Source organism: Epinephelus fuscoguttatus, linkage group LG6 (assembly GCF_011397635.1).
Source record: "Epinephelus fuscoguttatus linkage group LG6, E.fuscoguttatus.final_Chr_v1".
Lineage (NCBI taxonomy): Eukaryota > Metazoa > Chordata > Actinopteri > Perciformes > Serranidae > Epinephelus > Epinephelus fuscoguttatus.
In genome coordinates this window covers 2,194,943-2,214,311 of record NC_064757.1, presented here as the reverse complement: position 1 = coordinate 2,214,311, position 19,369 = coordinate 2,194,943, and the positions used below count along the sequence as shown (strand labels likewise).

Sequence of the window (19,369 nt, the reverse complement as noted above, 5' to 3'; positions counted from 1 at the left end):
TCTGTCAGGTTTGCGTGTCCCTCTTGCTACTAGTACTAGCTGCTCACTGATTCCTGCTATTAGCCGTTTCCTGTTTATCCACCACCACTGGCTCGCATGTGCGGCGTCATCAACAGCTCCTCCCACAAATCTTCAACAGCCCCTCCCATTGCGGAAGGCTGCCTCTGTCTGTTTAAACTAAAAGGGTCCAGCCAATATGACTACCCTCCAAGAAAATTGGCCACCTTGGATCAACTCGCCAATCTGGCTCTGTGTGTCTAAATGCTCGCAGCTTGCCAGCAAAATGGCCCAACATTCGTGGAAAATCTGGCAGTGTAAAAGGGGCTTTAGTCTCCTGCACACCTTTGTCCAAGTGAAGAGCAAAACTTTCATGCAAAGTAACGCACACACTGGGACTGTGTGTTTGTCACTGGCGACAGCTGACACCTGCGTGAATATCTTAGTTGGCCAATACATTGTAAAAAAAAAAAAAAAAAAAATATATATATATATATATATATATATATATATATATATATATATCCTCAGTCTGCACTCATAAATGATGCCATTTTCACTTGTGAACATGCAGCTCGTTTGAAATAGGAGATAAGAAGGAAACATTTTTCAAATCAGATTTATTCATTCAAATCAGGGCTGCCCCTCCCTAAACGCAAAACATGCGCTGTGCGTAGGACCTCATCTTCCATGGGGGGCCACATTTTGCGCGAGGGGACGCATTTGCGCATATGCGCAATGGATGCGCACATGTGCTACCGTGAGGCGCGCGTAGAATCAGCTCGAGGAAGGAGAGAAGAGACCTGACCGCCCATGCGTCGCTGCAATGATTGACAGCACTGGACATCTTAACAATAAGAGGGGTGCGCTGGCAGGCACTTGCAGAGCTGCAGCAGGTGAAGAGTTGTCGTCCAAAAGAGCCTCAGGAGTGTGTGCGGGGACGGGAGGGCGGGCGGGCTCCACGGAGGGGGAGATCCGAGCCTCGGGGGTATATGCGGGCGGGAGGTCGGATGCTCCTAGAGAGGGGAGAGGGAGAAATATAGCTAAATAAGATAAAAATAGAAAAGAATGTCTCTGTATTTTATTTCTGTTTTCAGTGTTTAATTAAGGTGGGAGAGGCGGAGGGCTGAGGGAGATTGGATGCCTCCAGAGAGGGGAGAGGGAGAAGTGTAACAAAATAAGATTAAATAGGAAAAACCTGTCTCCCTCTTTTTTTTTTTATTTTCAGTGTTTAATCAAGGGTGGGGGATTGAGGTGGTGGAAGTTACTTTCTTTTGATGAGTAATTGATGGCTATTTGTGACTCAGATTTGTTTATTTATTTATTTCAGTTTGAAGTTATTTTTATTTAATATTTATTTATTTATTTCAGGTTGAATTTTTTATTTTATTTGACTCATAAAGCCAAACTACTGTATCTACAGTACATTTGTTATTGCCAGTAAAGGTTGTCAAGTTAAATGGCAAGTTGTACGGTCATTTTGTACCTATGATACATTTGGGATGGGGGCCTCAAAATAAAATTTCGCTTAGGGCCCTAATTTGGTCAGGGGCAGCCCTGATTCAAATGATCAAAAAAGCCACAAAAAAAAACAAAACAAAACAAAACGTGTTGTCTCAAATAATTCTTTCAGCTGGCATGTGCTCCTTCGTGGCTCCACCACCTGCTGCCCTTGTTGAACCCAGGCACTGAGGCTGAAAAGGCTGTGATCCGGCTGTCCTTACGGATATTTTTATTATCATCATTCAACATGTAGAAAGAACGTGTAATCTATTGAGTCGATTTACATAGATAATTCACAATCATGAACCTAATCTGGATCTTAAACCTGCTAATTGCCAACTAATTTAACTAAATGTGCTATATTTTTAATATTTTGTCATGTTTAGATTACGTGTTTCAAAGGCATCTGTGTATTGTGTACATAACAGAGCGCAATACGAGTTAAAATTGAAATTTCCAGTAGTGACAAGCAATATTTATGTGCTTTACTAAATTTACACAAGCTCTATGAGTGGTCAGGAGCAGGAGTAAATTTTGTTAGTAGCTACGAAAACATCGGAGCTAGTAAAATATTGATGAATGCGGACACGCATGTAAATTTCCATCTGCGAATAGTTTACACACAAATTCCTTCTGCTCACGTTTCATGAATGAGACCAATGTCTTTATAGTTTCACCTGTTTTTTTCACTCTTCGTGTGTTTCTTGCTCTTCCTAGTCCCACCTCCTCTAAGAACCTCATAGGTTAAGATACTAATCTCTAATTGGCTCTGACTGGCTAATAACCAATTGATACCTTGCCACCCATTGCACACAGAGGAAAGAGGACCTGAGACATTCAAGGTCTTCTCAAAACGACACAATATTAAAGGGATTATACGCCACCCATAATTAAGCCAGCCCAGATTTTAAGACATACTGTGTTTCTGCTCAGATAAATACATATTTAAAAAAACAAACAATATGTAAACAAAACTAGCAGGGTGCTACAAACACATTTTATGTAGTGAGATGTTGAAAGAAATGCTATGGAAAACAACTTTAGGTGACTCGAATAACTCTAAGGGCTCTAGTTTCCCGGCGCAGCGCAGGGTGGCGGACCCCGCGCAGAGCTAGTTTCAAGCAGCGCAACCTGAGGCGCGCTCAGTTTGGTAGTTTGGCAGACCGAGGTGCGCTGAGATGGGTGTGGCGGCACAGTAGGGGGAGGTGTCGACAGATCCAGCTTGGCGCAGTGACAGTTTTGTGCCAAAAGGCTTCGCCGAAGGTGCGCTAAAAGCTCGCCAGCTGAAACAAGGTCTACTGTCAGCGCAGGGGGAGCGCAGCCGGTGTAAGCCGAAGTTTGGCTGACCGGCAGACAGTGCGCACACGTCACCAAAACCTCACAGGCAGGTTTCCAGAATATCAGGCACATTAACGATGCAATAAATAGCCAAAAAAACACTATTCAATGCAACCATCTGCAATCAGCACATAAATGTATCTTTATATCGACTGTCCCCTCACATCTGATGTCAGATCGAAAAGGATTGGCATCGTTTGGCACATTTGGCACGAGTAATGGAAACCCAACGTGATTTGATTAACACAGCTGCAAACTAATGAGTTCACATCCCTCTCAGCCAACCACAAACAGCCACAGCATCAAATAGGGAGTATATATTAAGCATCTGTCATCTTAGAAAAGTCAAAAGAAAAGAAACAGAGTGAGACTGCGAGAGAGAAAGAGAGAGCGCACACGCGCACAAGAGAAACGCAACATTGATTTACAATTGTGGTGACCTCCTCCCAGGCTACTTTTGCATCATCAGCCCGTGGAGGTCTGCTCGCAGCTCCGTATATTCAGACACTGCGAGCTTGGACCTCCCGGACCAAAACATCAGTTTCCTCCTGGGAGAAGTTTGACCGACTGATGCTGCTGCTCTCTTCTGCCATGGCGAATTGAGTAAACTCTCATTACGCCTTGTGCGGTGCATTTAAGGGTGAGGAGAGGGGCTCATTTGATTGGTGTGATGTGTGTAAAACCCACTCCACGCCTTCTCTCCTCCCTTTTTCCGACTTGAGCAGGTAGGAGGGACGGAGGTGGGAAAGAGGAGTAGCTGCGCCAGGCGCACGATGTGTCAAACTTGCAAAATCCGCCTGGCCACACCCAGTTGGCGAAGCGCAGGTGCGCTGCACCTCCACCTTGCCCGGTCTGCGAAACTAGAGCCCTAAGAAGCATCAGTGTGATGCCTCACTATGAGAGGAGGCATAACCTGTTGTGAAGCATTGAAAGAGAACTACCAGGCAAGCCCAGTATCATTATATCCTGTCCCCATTATTTCCCTGCTTCTTCCCAGCAAAAACAATTTATTTTTGGTTTTTGTATAATTTTGCCTACCTACTGTACATGTTTCTTTCCTTGTCACTTATTAGCCCCCCTTTGTGCTTTTGTCTGTAATCTGTTTCTGTCCCTTTCAAGTTCCTTCTCTCCCTCTGTTTGTTTCTCTGTTTGTTGCTCCCTTTTTGTGTTTTTAGGAGTTATGTCTGCACCCCAGTTCATCACTACTTGAGGTAAACCCAACCACCTGCTAGCAAGGTGGTTTATCATGATGATTACATGATTCCTTATTGCATACTTGATCATGATCACATTATTTATGTTGTTGAAAGCAAAATAAAACAGAGTTGCCCTGCGCCGTCATGTACACTATGTTATGGGCTTTTCTGTTCATTCAGTGAGTCCTGTCCCATATTGTCCATTCACCTGTTAGCAGGACCTCTTAAAGAGGGTAGTGTTATATACTTGCTCTTGAGGTTTTATATACCGTATGTTGTAGGTAAGTATGGAGAGCGTTATTGTAGTATAATGGGGAGTTTGGGATTAAGTTAACAGTTAACAGTAATTTCTGTTCCTAATCTGTGCAGTGAACAGATTGATTACTCTGATGAAATGCCCCATAAAGAGATGGCATTGTAAGATGTAATTTCCCACCATGAAGATAGCACTGTTTTTAGTTCACTCAGTATCAAAAGTGCATGCATTCAGCCATTTCAAAGTACTGTATTACACACAAACACTGACAAAAAAGTAGCATGTCAAATCATGGTAATGTGGCCCATGCTTGGCCTTTGTTCAGACATATCCATGGACAAGCTGTTTCCACAGTAGACTGTGATAAATGGACCCAGTAGTTTGCTGTGTTGAAAGCTCAATTGCACTTAGATCATACTGTAAATCATTCAGCATGTAGGGACTATGTGTGCCATCCTGAAATATAAAATGAAATATACTACTGGTATTATGTGCCATGAAGTATAAAGCACGTACAAACTGAATGTGTCACACTTCAAAAGAAACCATGCGTGTCAGTGCTCCATGAATGATGCCAATAGCATTTGTAGAAATAACTATTGTGACCAAATTGTCACACTACATCAAAGTAGAATGTGTAGAAAATGATTTCCAGTGTTTTTCTTGCACTCAGTCTTAGTGGTTTTGATTTGTCTGGTTCTTCTGCTCCTCCCCAGTAAGGAGCAGCAAAAGTCAATGAAGACAATGTCGGTGTGGGAGCAGAGGGCCAATCAGCTGAGGAGGCAGAACCAGGCGAGCTGCGAGGCCCTCTACAGTGAGCTGGAGCTTGAGGAGCATCTCCGCCTGTCCTCGGCTCTCCACATCCGGCCAGACATGAAAACCCACCTTGACCGGCCGCTTGTTGTTGAGCCTCATGACGGGCCTTTTTTGGCCAGCCATCAGCATCACCATCATAAGCCCTGTATGCCAGAGGAGGCAGATACTGCCGACGACCCTCCCCCTCCTGTGCCTCACCATCCCCGCCACCACCACCGCCATAGAGATAGGGATCGGGCCAGAACGAGAGAGGAGATGAATGATAACAGTGGCAGTTGTAAGGGTGAAGGCCACCATGTCCACCATAGCAGCTCCAAAGACCACAATGGCAGCCGGGGCAAAGATGGGAGGTGCGAGAGGTCCCACAGCCGAGAAGGAGGCAGGAGACATCACCATCAGAGCTCAGTGGATGACAGTGGAGGTGGAGGAGTCATGTGTGAGAGAGAGCATCGGCATCATCATTCACACCGGCAGTCTCGAGGGGGCATTGGGACTGTGAACAGTGGAGGGAGGGGAGCACGAAGATACTGCCACAAAGATGGACGTTCATCTAACAGGGATGGGGAAAGGAATCCCAGAGGAGACAGTGGGGCCAGTGGAGAGAGGAGGAGACAACGGACTCATGGATCCAGGGACCAAGCCACAGTTAAAGGAGAGGAGTCCAATGAGAGAGAGAAGACCCACAGCCATAGGTAAAAATCAAAACTACCATATAGTTAATACTTTTTTTTCTGAACAGTGACCTTACAGGACTCTGAACTCTGGCTAACAGGGATCAACTACAGTTTCTCAGTAGACTTTTTTTTTTTTTTTTTTTAAATCTGTATTCAAGTATGTTAGATTTGAAATGAAACATTAACTATGAGTTTAAATGGCTGACCCTCAGATTTCATTTGAGAGTGTTAACATCCACATCAGATGAACAATGTTGGAATTGCCCTACAATTTGAGTCAAAGTCAAAATAAACTTAAGTCATATTTAGTACCGGGATGTAAATCATGCAAATTTTAACCAATTTTCAGAAAATTGCTAAAAGAAAATGCAATGTGCATTTCCATTCACTACTGTTGTTCAAGTAATAGGAGTTGGCATAGCACTAACCTTCCAGTCTGGTGCTATGACACAAATGCAGAAGAAGGGGATGACAAGATGACACAACTGAAGGAGCACCAGTTAAACCACAATTGGTGTCGCTACTTGCATTCTTCGAAGGAGCAGAGGCCTCAGTAGACATTTAGGTCATATGCTTCTAACTGTAAAAACCATTTAGATATTTTTTTCTTAGAGAAGTAGAGTTTTCACTCAAAATTGAAAATGCTTGTAAAAGCAGGTGGAAGGAAACACACCTACTGACTATCTGAAGTCTACAACCTAACTGATAAATTACTTTTCTCTTCAGTCTGGTGTTGTGCAGTGAGACACATGCTTAGTTATTCAGCTATGCTATGTTAGAAAAATGAACTCAGTTGAAATCTAAGCTGAAGTAATCTGTAATCATGTCATGGAACATAGAGCACATATCATAATACATACCCTCCCGCAACTTCATATACAGAGGGCAGTGTACTCTTTGTAATGAGTAATATGTGTGTCCCATTAAAGAAAGTGAAAAAATTTGCTTTTATACCGCTAAATATAAGATATATGTTTGTTGTTGTCATATATTTTGCTGTATATTTTGGTTTCAGGGAATGTAGCACCATGTATTGCAGCCCCCACCCCATATGGATCAGAAACCCCTTTTAAAAGCCACAGTGTGACTGGAATACTGTTCCTAAAGCTGAAAGTTAGCACTTAAAACTTGTCACTGTTTGATTTCAAACAAGACAGAGCCTAAACAATGCGTAAACAATGAAAGCACATCACCATCCTGATCATTCTGAGGTACACTTGCCTTTTGGCAGGAAAATTAAAATTGCACTGGAAGAGATCATCAAAGATTCTGTCTTTGGATTAAATATTAAACCCTTTGACATTCTGTCATCTTACAGCAACATGTTTTTCTTCCACTGGTCTGTAATGTTTTGTCACACCCATTAGCCTTTGTTATATCAAATTAATTTCACTGACAGTGGTGGCAAGTTACACAATCATTGTTTACCCCCTAGGCATCAGTTTGAGATATCATTTAAGAATATACTGTATAATAATATTTAAGATGCTATTTCTGTTTTAGGGACAGGTTTTGTGACCCAGGGGGGGATTCCCTTGCCATCTCCCCCCTGCAGGGCTCTGGGGGGAGCATCTGGCCTCCTGACCAACCAGAGGACTCAGACAACCAGAGGAATGTCAGAAGAACAGGCCAAACCTCCATCCAAATTCCTCCTGTGACTATCACCTCCCCACCTGGAGAGACCACCCTCATACAAAGTCAGTACTAACCGAAGCCTGCATTATGCACATATATCATTATGGCAGGTACATTGAGGATCTTTTTTCATAGGACAGTATGCTGAGTACTCAGGAGATGAGGAACTTCTTCAACAGATTAGTGTCTGCATTGTTTGCTGTTTGCATGTACCGTTCAATTTTGTATAGTTACCCCATGGGTGGTGAAATCTGACAGTACAATAATCACCAAAGGAGACAAAAATGTATTTCAGGAGTCAGATATAGACAGTCATCAGGTCTTAATGAATATTACTAAGACGCAAGACTTGTCAAGCTGATAAAGGAATGGAAATGTCAAATGCCACTTAAACTTAATATAGGAATTCAGGTGTAAAAGCACCAAACACAACTCGGAACCAAAAAACCATCTCAGGGGGACCAGTTTGACCATCAATAAATACTGGGGCACCTGTGAAGGTTGAGACTCCTTTCTGCAGGGTACACTGCCAAAGTCTGCTCCAGCCTGGGAATATAACGGCTGTGGAGTTAGTATCTCTGCCAAAACTTTTCTCAATAAATCATTTTGCCTCATTTATCTCTCTGCAATACACTCAAACAAATAAAAGGCAAAAAATAAAGTATAATAAAAAAAACCTAAAATGAATACTAGTAATACATTAACAATGATGGAAAAAAGGTTACATAAATTAAATTGGTAGAATAAAATGGTTGGTCGTACTCGTACTCGTACTCGTACTCGTACTCGTCGTCCTCCGCTTATCCGGGTCCGGGTCATCAGGATATCACAGTAAAGTCACATGACTTATTTCCATTGCGGCCCTGAGGTCTACAGTAGCAAGCAGGCAGGAAAAGGGAATGACATGAATATGCTGCTAATGTCGTATTTTTACACTAATACAACTGATAAAAGACACAAGATCAGTGTCATAGAATCATAAAAGTGAACAAATAAACATAACATGCAACAAAGGTCTCAGACTGTACAGGAAGGGGGAATGTTGCCATCAGTGGTTGGCATCTTGACCCCTGAGCCATAGTGGGGCCCCACAGATGACCCTCCTCAGTCTGATTCATGGTTGAGTGCTTTACACTTTAGATGAGTGTCACTCAGTGGAAATGATGTATTTTTGATAGAAAAAACATGTCGCTTGACACTTGATCTTTGAGTTTTGTTCTGTGATTGTGAAAATCCAGGCCGATACCAATGTTTCAAATTTGGATGATAGTCAATACTGATGTTCTTATGTTGTTGCTTTTTATTTTGTGTGTTTTTTGTTATTTATTCCCAATTTTGTGCCAAAGACATCTTCATTATATAAAAAAAAGTAACTGTCAATCAGCCATTATTAGGTAAGGTAAGGTAAGGTAAGGTAAGGTAAAGGCAATTTTTTGTGAAGCCAGCAGTGAATAACAAGAAAGAAATCTCTCTCTCACACACACACACACACACACACACCACACACAACAAGTAAAAAAACATGTCACATGATGCTGTTGATGGTGGCAGGGACAAATGATTGTTTGCCCTACACCTCAGCAGAGCATATCTGCCATCTACCAGATGAACAGCAGCTTACACTCTGCAAAAAGAAGATGAGTGCAGTCGTCTAAGATAGCCTGTGCCTTCCTTGTGGCTCTGACTCTGTATAAGAGTGAAAGATCTTCCAGAGTAATGTCAGCTATTTTACTGCACATTCTCACAATGTATTCCAGCCTCTTCTTATTTTATACAGTGAGAGACCCAAACCAACAGATAAAAGAAAAGGTTAAAACAGACTCAATAAAACAAGAATAAAACATTTTCATAAAACTATCAACATTAAAACTCCTCAGTTTGCGATAAAAATACATACGCTGGTGGGCCTTTGCACATACCGCATTAGTGTTGGCATCAAAAGTGAGTGCATCATCAATTATTGTCCCTAAATACTTGTACTGTTTCACCACCTCAACAGCCTGATCATCAATGAAGGAAGGGGGGACAGAGGAAGACTTCCTCCTAAAATCGATCATCATTTGTTTAGTTTTTGAGACACTGATGTTCAGGAAGGAGCATTTACACCAGGCACTAAAATCCTCCAATACAGGGCCATGTTGACAGTCATTATCACTGAGCAGAGAGACTATGACAGAGTAATCCGCAAACTTAAAAATATGTCTGCCCTCATAAATACATTGACACTCGTTATTGTGTAAAACAAATAAAACTGGTGAGAGGACACATCCCTGTGGTGAGCCGGTGGAGGATAAAAGGACATCTGATAAAATAGGGTGACCATATTTTGATTTCCAAAAAAAAGGACACTCGGCCCAGCCACGACATAGCCTACTTAAATGATACTCGCAGTTTATTCAAAGATGCCTTATAATTTTAATATATAATAATAATATTTAAAATGTATATGTATGGATAGAAAATTCAGTTATATTACAAAATAATATCTCTCAAAGACAGAAATTCAGATAGGCCCCAATAGGGGACACATATCACACACTAGAGTGTGGTGATCCGACCCCGATGGTACCCGACGGGTCGGGTGGGTTTGGTCAAAAATGTAGCTATAAATTGTATTGGGGCTCGGGTCAGATTCGGTCAGCTTTCAGTGAAAATGTAGTGTAAAAATAAATAAAATCCTATTGTCTGTCCTGTTTATTGCTTGGGCACTGTTATTTACGTGACAACACCTGAACATAACACACACAGACATACATTGGCTGTTTGTTTCTACCTCTCCCCTTGCTGGAAGCCTTGGACCTCCAGCTGCCTGCCTCCGCCTTGATTAAACGCTGAAAATAAAATAAAAGAGGGAGACAGGTTTTTCCTATTTTATCTTATTTTGTTTTATTTCTCCTTCTGCTCTCACTGGAAGTGTCGGAACCTCCCGCCTCCCGCTCCTGTCTCAAACACGGAGGTCTCCCTCTATGCTGAGCACCCACGGCGCATGCCTGGCCTGTTAAATAGCCTGTAACCGTTACAACTGTGTGACACAAACTCAGTGCTTTGGTTATAAATAATGTCGGGCTCGGTTCGGGTTCGGACAGAAATATGCAGCCCGTGCCGCACTCTAACACACACGCACAAACACACGGAAAACCGGACATTATCATCAGTTTATAAAAAAACCCGGATGCCCCGGACGGGACGTTAAAAGTGGACATGTCCGGGCAAAAGAGGACGTTTGGTCAGCCTTTGATAAAACACCATTAACTCTCACTTTCTGGGATGTGTCAGTTAAAAAGTCAATCAACCAACATATAAGGCCTTGGTCAATGTTCATGTTGGTAAGTCGATCAGCTAGAATATGAGGTTGGATACAGTTAAAATTCGAGGAAAAATCCATAAAAAGCAACTGTGCAAAGTTCTTAACACCATCAAAGTGGCTCTGGACTCAATGAAGTAAGGTGGCCACAGCATCCTCGACACCTCTACCAGGCCTGTAAGCAAATTGGAGTGTTTAGAGATTTTAGTAATTTTAAGTTCTCTCTTAACTTGCTTCTGCAACTCTCTTTTATGAGTGACATCGCCTTGAATAAAACTGATGTTCCTCAGGTTAATGATGTTTTTAAGAGATTTAGACACCCATGGTTTAGTATTGGGAAAGATGTGGATTAATTTCTTCGGGATAATTGTGTCCTCACAGAAGTTAATATATGCCGTGACTGTCTCTGTTAGCTCATCCAGATCAGAGCAGCTGATCCCAAATCCCAGTCCGTGCACAAGAAACAGTCCTGGAGGCGCTGGATAGATTCCGTTGACCAGACCAGAACTAATCACGCTCAGGTTTTGTTTCCTTGAGGACAGGTTTGTAGATGGGAGACAAATAAACATTATGGTCAGACATGCCTAGAGGAGCTCTGCTAAAACACTTGTAAGCGCCCTTAATTGAGCCATAACAGAGGTCCAGACATTTCGTATTCCTGGTAGGACAAGTCACATACTGATAAAATTTATTAAGCAACTTCCCAGGCTTACAGTGATTGAAGTTGCCCATGATGAAATTGGGCGTGTCTGGTGCAATGCTCTGTAGCCTGTGTATAGTTTCCACAAGAGTCGTGGTTGCCTTTGGATGGATATACAAAAGAATTACAAACAGGGCTGTAACCAGGGTTATGAAACTAGTGAGGTACAAACCATGCGAGCGTGCAAAGCGTGCGAGCAAAAAAATTTTGAGCACTTATTTATGAATAAAAAGTAAAATAAATAGTGTTTTAAACTGTGCAATTACACAAATACGCAATCACATAATGTTGTTGATTAGATTCTTTATTTTTTCTTACTTTTGGCACTCTCAGATATATATATATAGGCTATTATTGACCTTTTGGAGGGCTGGCTGGATCCTGTCTCCAGAGGGTTCAACTCACTGAAAGTACATAAAAAGGACAGATAGACAGACAGAGACAGACTTACGATCAGTTAATGCAAATGTGACAAATAATACTGTCTTTTTTCATCTCAATTTTAACCAGGTAAGCATTTGAGAACAAATTCTTATTTACAAAGGCTGTCTAACAGTATTACCTTTCGGAAGGCCAGGTGGATCCTCCTGTGTCCAGAGGCATCCCACCGCTTGAGTACGCTTTCCTTGTTGATCTTGATGTTGTTGTGAACATGCATGAGAGCTGTTTTTGCTCCCATTTTTCATGATCTGAACTCAAAGATCTAAAACATTTTCTATATACACAAAAGACCTATTTCTCTCAAATATTGTTCACAAATCTGTCTAAATCTGTGTTAGTGAGTACTTATCATTTTCTTAGAACACGGCTCTCTTGAATACTCGATTCTGATTGGTCAATCACCAATATTCTGCGGTCTGTTTCTCGACAGACCACCGCTGCTCCGTGGAGCAGACCGTTGCTAGGGACTCCATAGCAACGGTCGTTTATTAAGCTCGTCTCGGTGGCGAGTCTGGCGACTCCGTGACACAGACGCGCCTTTCTTTTTGTTTCAACAAAACTATTATCATGACAGATGCACAAACTGGCGAGTAGCCTATGTTCGTAGTTTGTTCCTTACCTCTCATTTAGGTCTCAGCACACGCGGAGAATCTCTTCTTCTTCACCCCAAAACATGTCCAGTCAGTACCGGTACACGTGATGCGCTGCGGCGTGGCGTGTAAGGCTAAAGGTTATGAGACCTCATATGCAGAAACACAACTCCTTTTTTGTTTTTTTTTAGAAACACAACTCCTGACTGTTGGCTGCAGCGGTTAATATAATTTGTGATCTTTCTATGAATTAGATTTTCATATTTTTTTGTAAAATGTATATTTTTATAAATAATCCCAAGAAATAGTAACTGAGGTATTTACCTCGGGTACCTCATAGCTAGTTACGGCCATGATAACAAATAACTGTGGAAACTATCTTGGTAGATAAAAGGGGTGTAATGAGACAGATAAAAGTTCAATGTCGGGAGTGCACAGTGATTCCCTGACCACAGGAGTATTGCACCAGTTTTTACTGACATATAAACAGAGCCCACCACCCAGTGATTTCCCCGTCACTGTTGGGTCTCTGTCAAGTTGCAGTGGTTTGCCAAAGCCATTTATATCCATATCAGACTGTAGATCGTGCTGCTTGAGACACGTCTCTCTCAGAGCAATAAGACAGGTGCTTTGATATTCCCGTAGAAAGTTGACATTTGCCTGTAGAATGTCAATCTTGTTACGAAGAGACTGTGAGTTTGCAAGAATGACAGAGAGAAGGGGGATCCTCTGGTGGCCTTGACTCCTCAGTCTTTGGTGCACTCCTCTACGTCTATCCCATTTCCTCAACACCCTTGGTTTGGATTCCCAACTTCTGCTCCCTTCTGAAGGACCATATCAGAGAATTCTGTTGGGACACCAACACATGCCTCAGCATCTCATGTAGACACATTAAAAATATAAATTAGAGGGACGCTAAAACAGTTTAATCAGACAAAAACAGGACACACATACTCATACAATGCTGCTGCGTGTCGCCATTGCCGGCGCCACTCTGCTTTGACATGTATGAAACAACCTATACTATAACCTTTCACATAAAAAAAAAATATTTTTATTTATTTATTTATTTTTATTATTATAAACTGTTTCCAAATATATGGAGCCATGGAGATATTAGTTTTTAATCCACTCCGACTCCAACCTGCAACCATCTGTCAGCAGCAGCTCATGGGGAGCTGAGAGGACAGCAGCTGGTCAGACTGCCTTCACCAGGCTGACTGACAGTAGACATTTACTGAATTAAAATAGTTTTCATGTCACAGGAAGAAATCAACAGTGCTTGTATTTATTGATTCATCGATGTTATTTTCCAGTCCTCCATAGCAAGTGAAGATTATCTGATGCCCACAGACAGACAGGAAGTAAATCAATCAATGGTCAAAAAGTTAAAAACATACAGTAAAATATTTGTGTGATTTAAACAGCTGTCTGTGCAGATTACACTTTACTGAAAGTGTCAGAAATAGATTGCTAAAAATGCAGGGTGGTTACCATGGAGACAACTTAAAAATCTTTTGCTGAAGCAGAAATTGAAAATGAAGTGCAACCGTTTAATTCTTATTGAGCGACCATTATCAATAATGTTGAGAATGCCTGACCATAAATCAAGCTTTACTGTACATCATAACAAAATAAATGTCTCAAATCCATGAAAGGTGAGCAGGAAGAAAAGGACGAATCAAGCATCCAGCCAAAAGGTCTTATATGAGGTTGTGAGGGTAACCCCAAATAAAACAGTTATTACAAATGGTTCAATAGACACTGAGACTTTCTGTGAGATTGTATCCAATACCTCCAACCAATAATACGTACATTGATTTGTGGCAGGAGACCAACAACAAATCTTGATTAAATGGTAATGATAAGGATTCTTTCACTGTATTTGACTGTGATTTGCAGAGGTAGAAGAGGAGGTCTGATTTATTCTCCAATGGTGTTATAAAGACATTAAATGAGATTACATGACTCTGCCATGTCAACAGTTAAATAAGGTACCAATGTTAATGACCTGCTGGAGAAGACAGAGGCTGCTTTACACGACCCTTGCCTACATTGCTGTAATCAAACTATCTATCTCCCCAGTGAACAGCATAGACTGTGAGACAATGCCAATGAATGAGAAGAGCCTTGGGGATCTTGGTCAAAGTGGTCCCAAACCCATCCTGCCTTACAGTTCCATGTTCATCTTCGGACAGACCAATCCGTGAGTCACCTTAACCTCCTTTGTCCACTTTTTTACTTCCATGCAAGTCCTCCCACATTCTGTGGAAGTTAGACTAAGTGGTTGGATGTTATTAGCTCTTTTATTAATATATAAGCTATCATATCATCATATCAATACCATTAATAACTAGGGGTGTGAAAGTTCCCACTCCTAGACCTGTCTGTCTGTTTGTGTGTGTGTGTGTGTGTGTGTGTGTGTGTGTGTGTGTTTGTCTGTGTCCGTCTCTCTTGCTCTGTTTAGACACAACTGAAAAATATGTGAAAGCATAGGGTCCACATTATATATCATAATTCATATCATATCTAATGTAGCCTATATATCAAACATAACAGGTTATCTGTGTGTTTTCCTGCCAGAGTCACTCACAGCTCAGTTTTCACAGTATCTTTCAGCTTTACACAGATATTCCTGGCCTGGCTTTGAATGTTTTTTTTTTTTTGTTTTGTTTTATAGTGACGCACAATGAGTTTTATACTTCCATTAGATCTGAGTCCCATCCAAACTATATTTTTTTTATAAAAGTTTTAATTTACAAAAAAATATATAATTTGATACACAGTGCTTTTGATTAAACATTTGACTTAACACAAGATATGATGTACTGTATGTGATGATTAAACAGCTTTGTTTCCTTCTAACCTTGATCATTGTTCACAAAAAACCAAAACAGAATCGAAAAGTGGTTCCAGTTGTAAAGCAATTCCAAGTTATTCAGTCTACTGGAACTGTATGCCTCCCAGTTTATCGATTCCTTTTATTGATGTCAACATGTTTTTCTGATATTTGTGCATTGCAAAACAATGACATCAGATTCATCCATCCACACTGCTGGAAGTGTAATGGTGGAGAGGAAGAAACAACCCAAAGTGTGGCTTCATTTCACAAAGAAAGATGACAACAGTACTGTTTGTACTGTCTGTAAAATAAAGTAAGGGTGGAAACAGCAGCAATATACTAAAACATCTTTCTATGCAACATGGGTTAAATTACAAGAATACTCTGTATCTGACACTTTACACACGAGTGCCACTGCTTCCCAATCAAGCAGCACATCTCTTACCGAGGGTAAAAAATCTTTAATAATATTAGTTCCATCCAGGCAGGCTTTGCAGATTTTTTATTTGAGTGTGAAAACCTAACTGAAAATAAATGCAGTACATAAATGATCTCATGAATGATCTTTTATCTACTAGTGTTCAGTCTCAGAGATGTTACAGTTACGTTGACACTGTGTAGGCCTACTTTTTTCCCCTCACACAGCAGACTAATCAGGAATCAATAAGGGAAATGATAAAGAATCAGACTTATAAACAGAATCGATACTGGCACTGGCAAAATCCTATCAATTCCCATCCCTACCTATGTGTATGTTTATGTTTATGTTTATGTATGTAAGCAAAGAAATAGTTCAGAGACAGTAGCTGCTGCTACAGCCTAATCTCTGTTCCATCTGTGTCCTCTGCTTGCTGTTTTTCTGCCTCTACCTCCTTGCTTTTGTCTGTCTGTCTGTCCCTGCTTCTCTCTCCTCAGGGTGAGGCGGTTATGTCACTATATTGTGAGTCTGCGATACTTTGAGATGTCCATCCTGGTTGTCATTGCTATGAGCAGTATTGCCTTAGCAGCAGAGGATCCTGTCTGGACGAACGCCCCTCGCAACAATGTGAGAAACCCAAGTGTGAATGAAAAAACAACACTTAGCACGTAAACACATGCACACAAATATTTCATATTCACTACAAAACAAAAAGTGTTTTTGTAATATAATAATTTTTTAGACAGTACAACACTTACAATCCAAAGCTCCTCTGGATTTGCAAAAGTGTTCTCTCTGACAGAGGTGGGGCGGTGTTATCTCTCACATTCGCCCCCGCAGATTGAGAATCAGTGCTATGTGAATGCTTATATGAATGTGGGATACACTCAGACAGACAGGGCAAGACAAACAAGGAAAACAAAACAATGCAAGGAGTGCAGTTACAAAAACATTAATTAGTTAATTAATTATTTAAAAAATTACAAAAGTAAATAAATGTTTATAATTTGTGAGGGACACTCTACAAGCAATACATGTTATAGGGTCACTCCACAAGCAAGTCTATCCCCAAACATTAAGGATTTAGTGTGTACAGCGTGTCAGTGATAAACTTGATAAAGTTTACCAAAGGTGTGCATATTTAGTCATGTATGTCCAGCTTTACTTTCATAATGTAATACAAGAGTATTCAAGTCGAATGTAACTTGACATCTCTGCCTTTCACTGAGACACTGGGGGGAAAGGCCTTCCAGCTGATAGCAATACATTTTTTGCAACAATAAATGCAAGACAGTTTCTTTTAATGGCATTCAACAACATTAAAGTTTCCAAGTAGACAGAGATGCAGAGTAGGTATGAAATTGATTTCCAAGTTTTAAGAAATAAATCATATTTTCTTCACAAAAGGGGGTTACGATTGCAATACGATTACACCATAGCATATGCAAAAAAGGACCCCTTTTGTCTCTTACACCTCCAGTACAAAAAGGACATTTCTGAATGCATGCAGTTTTAAGGAAATATAATATGTTCCATGCAGAATTTTGAATTGTAAGAGTCTGAGCCTCCAGTTGTATGAGCCAGATTGTACATTTGAACAAATCTGTAATCACCCCTCAAGATCAACTTCCTATTTTCTCTTGGTAGAAGGAGTATTGTCTGGAAAAGTGTTTTATGCCGAGTCCTGTTAGTCAGTGAAGTTAATTAGCATTTAAATAATGAGGACATAGATACCATAACTTTCCTCATTAATTTTTGCCATGACTGCAGAGGAAAATATGTTTCATGATTTGTTGTCTGTCATTGATTTATCTCTCTTTTGCAGGTGCTCAAATATCTAGACTATGCCTTCACTGGTGTTTTCACTTTTGAAATGGTGATTAAGGTAAGGATATAGATTAATACATATTTAAAACAGTCTTTTGCTGCACCTTCCTTACTTAGTTAAACTGTAATGACTGTATTTGACTTAATCACAGCTTAGTTGCTGACTCAACATATTTTCTACGTATTGAAAATACTGAAGTGATAAATGAGTGAAGGACATTGAGGCAGTCAGTGCCAGGACCTTCCCCCGTTGTGAACACTATGTTGTATTTAGGATATAACATTGCCTTACTGTCCCTTTTTATTCATAATCCACTTTGTTTTCAGGAAAAGTAATGTCCTTCACCTGGTAACACAATAGCGATTGAACCCGTACTTCAAAATAACTCACAACTAATATACTTAATTCCAAAATGATTCGTGAAATGATTAATGTATTAATTAACCAGAACAATATTTAGGATAATCAATAATCACCAAAGATATTATATGATAGACTCACTCATTACAAGCCAAATAACATAGTTCCATATCTAAATGGAATTTATTTGAAATAGGTCAAATGTAATGGATATGACACAAAGTAAAACAGCATAAACTAGAATAAAATGAATAAAATTCAAAAACAACGGTATGTTTGGTTTAGATGGTGGACCTTGGCCTGTTGCTCCATCCTGGATCCTACTTCAGAGACCTGTGGAACATTCTGGACTTCATAGTGGTCAGTGGGGCACTGGTGGCTTTTGCATTTTCGTAAGTTCAATAACTCCTTTTAGTTCCTTTTGTCCTTCTTTGTCATGAAATAAGATATCTCCAATTTGTAAATAAACAAAGCACAAAAGTAAGGAAATTTGTGTTTGGTAGATTACTTCTTTGTTGTAACAATGCTTCTTGGCAATTAATCTTATACCACTGGAAAGCCTGTTTATTCCCTTTGACATGGTGCCACATTTGAAAGGAACATGCATTTGTGGGATGAGCAGCAGAGCTGAATATGTGGGTTGCACCCATGAAATATTTTCCAAATCTTTTCTGCCAATGCCAAACAGCTTTTTTTTTTCTTTTTTTTTTTTTTTTTGCTGTTGCTATTGACTCTTAATTTGAGCTTCTGGTACCCCCAGGTGCTGACAATCAGGTGTCTGATTTGCACCTGATTATCAGCACCTGTGAACATGGGCCCTGCTACAGTGGTCAGTCGGTGTCTGCTCCAAGAATTGGCATGCCACATTTGACTGATCTGGATAGGGCCTGTGCGATAGGGCAACTTCAAGCTGGTGTTTCGCAAAACCAAGTTGCGGCATTATTTGAAATGAGCCCTAGTACCATCTAGCGAACCTCTGTCAGATCGGCTCCCAGAAAATTGCCTTCTTTAACATTTTTTATCCACTTTTAACTGGCATACTCTTGGTAAACTGTCTTTACCCTTTACACAATCTCTCTACGTGACCACTGTTGCAATCGGACCTACCGATCCCAAGTTTTCCCAACTAGCTCATGCCCTGCGCTAGCTAGCCGGCTAACATTAGCCTGTCTTTAGCACTAGCTGGCTTGTTTTTACCATTACCCACGTTACTGGAAAATTACTGGGACTCAACACCCCTCCACCGCCCTTGGGCTTCTACTAACCCGGATGCTTATTCTCTGCAGTGGACCCTATTACTGGGCCCCTGCCGGTAAGTTTCGCTACCTGTTGCTCTGCTCCGTGCCTTCTGTTGGTCCTCTCCGCTAATGCTAAGCCATTTCACCGCTGTGGGCTCCGTGTTGGAGCCCCTGTGTGTAAGTCCCTGTGTCTGTGTCTTCTCTACTAACTACTCCTACCTGCTTTCAATAAC

General features: G+C 40.9%; 1 protein-coding gene across 1 annotated transcript in view; it reads left to right on the top strand.

Moving 5' to 3' along the window:
• Nucleotides 1-19,369, top strand: part of LOC125890225 (voltage-dependent N-type calcium channel subunit alpha-1B-like) — a 657,655-nt gene that overhangs the window by 465,097 nt on the left and 173,189 nt on the right. The window contains exons 21-26 of the mRNA XM_049578752.1: nt 5,007-5,798; nt 7,284-7,477; nt 14,536-14,656; nt 16,208-16,337; nt 17,536-17,595; nt 18,184-18,290. Coding sequence (XP_049434709.1) covers nt 5,007-5,798; nt 7,284-7,477; nt 14,536-14,656; nt 16,208-16,337; nt 17,536-17,595; nt 18,184-18,290 — 1,404 coding nt within the window. The remainder of the gene's footprint in view (nt 1-5,006; nt 5,799-7,283; nt 7,478-14,535; nt 14,657-16,207; nt 16,338-17,535; nt 17,596-18,183; nt 18,291-19,369) is intronic.